Source organism: Gossypium raimondii, chromosome 10 (genome assembly GCF_025698545.1).
Source record: "Gossypium raimondii isolate GPD5lz chromosome 10, ASM2569854v1, whole genome shotgun sequence".
In the NCBI taxonomy this organism is placed as follows: Eukaryota; Viridiplantae; Streptophyta; class Magnoliopsida; order Malvales; family Malvaceae; genus Gossypium; species Gossypium raimondii.
The window spans coordinates 27725232-27728091 of record NC_068574.1 but is presented as its reverse complement, the minus strand read 5'-3'; the positions used below and the strand labels follow the sequence as shown (position 1 = coordinate 27728091).

The following is a 2860-nucleotide window of genomic DNA, read 5'->3' as shown; positions in this document are numbered from 1 at the left end:
GAAATATATATATATATATAATTTAAGTGATATTTAAATTGTAAACTTAGTTTTAAATTCATCACGGAACTAAAAAGCAATTTTGCATTTTGAAGTAAGTTCAAATATCAATTTAAAAATTTAATTTGGTTTGAAATCCTTTATACCTATTGCTTAAAAACCAGTTTTGAATCTCAATACGAAGGAAAACCTAAATATCTCTAGGCCACTAGTACTAACTGGATAATGTTTGCACGGAGATCAACTACTATAAATTGACGTTTTTAGACTGTTGATATTTGCAAATAGAACTAGCAATGGATATAGTTATAGTGAAAGCAAAATTAGTTGAGCAAACATGGTCAATTCCCTTGCTTCTTTCGCTTCTCGTCTTGTTCCTCAACTTATTCCTTAACTTCATCAAGCGTAGCAAGCTCAAATTGCCCCCATCGCCACCCAAACTCCCCATAATTGGCAACTTGCACCAAATAGGCACACTTCCTCATCGTTCTTTCCGAACTTTGTCCACCAAATATGGCCCTCTAATGTTGTTACACATTGGCCATACTCCAACTCTCGTAGTTTCATCAGCTGAACTGGCTGAAGAAATGGTGAGAAACCATGACATTGTTTTCTCAAACAGGCCTATAACCACAGCTGTAAAAATCTTGCTTTATGGGTGCAAGGACTTTGGGTTTGCACCATATAATGAGTACTGGAGACAAGCTAGGAAAATTTGTGTTCTTCATCTTCTAAGCCTGAAAAGAGTGCAATCATTTCAGTTTGTGAGAGAAGAAGAAGTTTTAACACTGATTAATAACATACGTGGTAGATGTCTCGATGCTAGTCCAATTAATATGACTGAGATGTTGCTTGGCACCTCTCACAATTTAATTTCTAGGTGTGTGATTGGGCTGAAGGGTGATGAAGAAGGTGGCAGTGGAGCTCGATTCGGGGAGGTAACCAGAAGATTTATGCATCAGATTTCGGAATTTAATGTTGGGGACATGTTTCCTTCATTTGGATGGTTGGATGTTCTTTCTGGGTTTATTGGTCGACTGAAAGAGACGGCTAAAGAAATGGATGAGTTTCTTGATAAGGTGATTGAAGAGCATAAGGCTTTGAAATCCTACGATGAAAAAGACTTTGTGCATATTCTCCTTCAGCTTCAAAGCGATGGCATGCTCGGCACTGAGCTCACTAGGGACCACTTCAAAGCTATTTTGGCGGTCTTCTTTCTACTTTTCATCTTTTAATATTTTATATTAGAATTGATGACCATAACATAATCATACACGTAACTTGACTTTTGGTGTATATGGATATTACAGGACATGTTCGTGGCAGGAACCGAAAGTGTGGCAACAGCAACAGAATGGACAATGGCTGAACTGATGAGGCATCCGAATATTATGAAGAAAGCCCAAGACGAAGTTCGAAAGGTGGTAGGAAAGAAACCCAAGATAGATGCAGAAGACATCCATCGCATGGACTACTTGAAATGCATTATCAAAGAAACATTGAGATTACATCCACCGGCTCCTCTCATGTCTCCTCGACAAACATCGACGAGTGTGAAATTGGAAGATTACCATATCCCTCCGAAAACAACAGTGTTTGTGAATGTGTGGGCAATCCAAAGGGATCCCGGGTTATGGGAAATGCCTGATGTATTTTATCCCGAGAGATTTGAGAATGTGGAATTCGATTATAAAGATCCCAAGAGCTTCCAATTCATCCCCTTTGGAATAGGAAGGAGGACTTGCCCCGGAGTGTCCTTCGGCCTTATTGCTGTTGAATATGTAATTGCTAACCTTCTCTATTGGTTTGACTGGAAGTTGCCCCCTCATATCTCTGCTCAGAACTTGGACATCACTGAAGCTTTCGGGTTAGGCGTTTGCATGAAGTTTCCTCTCTGTCTCCTGGCAATGCCTTATCGTCCTTAGTCCACCTAGTTAACATTTCCAATTCAAGTCCATTTCGCTCCCACCTAAAGCCATTTACTATGCTATGAAATAATAAAGGAAAAGAATATTAGAGTTATTTAAGGGTACTAGATCGAGCACATAATCTGCTCTACTTGCACCACATTGTTTTATGATTGAATTTAACTGTGTTTGTTTCCATGTGATAAATAATTTTGCATATCTTCCCTTTCCATTTCAAAATTACATTTATCATCCTCCTATAAATGTTTCATTTTCATCTACGCTATATTGACGATGAACTAGGAATTTAATTTTGATCATTTTACCATTAAATGCCCACTTTCAACTTTATTGACGGAAATAGGCCGATTTTTTCATTATTTACCGGAAATGGCCGATTTTAGCAAAACGCTTCCATAAAAGAGCATTTTTGGGGGAAATTTCAGCAAAACGCTCCCCCAAGAGCGTGGACGCATTTTCATTAGTTGCTGAAATTTTCCCTAAAAACGCTCCTACATGGACGCGTTTTGCTAAAATCAACCATTTTCCGGTAAATAATGAAAAAATTGGCCCATTTCCGTAAATAAAATTAGAAATGGGCATTTAATGGTAAAATGGTCAATAATTTATTTTGATAGAGTAAAAAATATTTGAGATAATTAAAAAAATCCTACATGGGTCATTTAAATTAAAAAAAACCCATAACGTTAATTAAAAAGGTTGAATTGATAAACGGCAAAATACAAAACTTTCTCGCGTCTCCTCGTAATTTTGATATTGTTGAATTTTATTCAAACTTCTCATGTTCTTTTTATACTTTATAGTTTTAATTTAGTTTTGATTGTTGAGTTTTTACTTCAGTTTATGCCACAAAGTTTCTCTTTTTGCCTTTTTCTAATTTTTTTGACTTTTCTTTTGTTAACTTTAAGGTTTAATTTAATTTTTTTAATTTT

At 36.4% G+C, this 2860-nt stretch overlaps 1 protein-coding gene across 1 annotated transcript; it reads left to right on the top strand.

The window, feature by feature from the left end:
• Positions 1-268: 268 nt before the first annotated feature.
• LOC105778610 (cytochrome P450 71A1) lies at positions 269-2139 on the top strand. Its single transcript, XM_012602341.2, has 2 exons — positions 269-1208; positions 1311-2139. Exons 1-2 carry the CDS (start codon positions 297-299, stop codon positions 1923-1925), a joined length of 1527 nt encoding a protein of 508 aa, XP_012457795.1. The 5' UTR covers positions 269-296; the 3' UTR covers positions 1926-2139.
• The last annotated feature ends 721 nt before the right edge of the window (positions 2140-2860 follow it).

What these genes read in the sequence shown, in the direction of transcription:
- LOC105778610 (XM_012602341.2), top strand. Translation starts at nt 297, where the DNA reads ATGGATATAGTTATAGTGAAAGCAAAATTAGTTGAGCAAACATGGTCA. An exon ending in ACTTCAAAGCTATTTTGGCG is followed by an intron (nt 1,209 to 1,310) that starts GTCTTCTTTCTA and finishes TGGATATTACAG; the next exon opens with GACATGTTCGTGGCAGGAAC.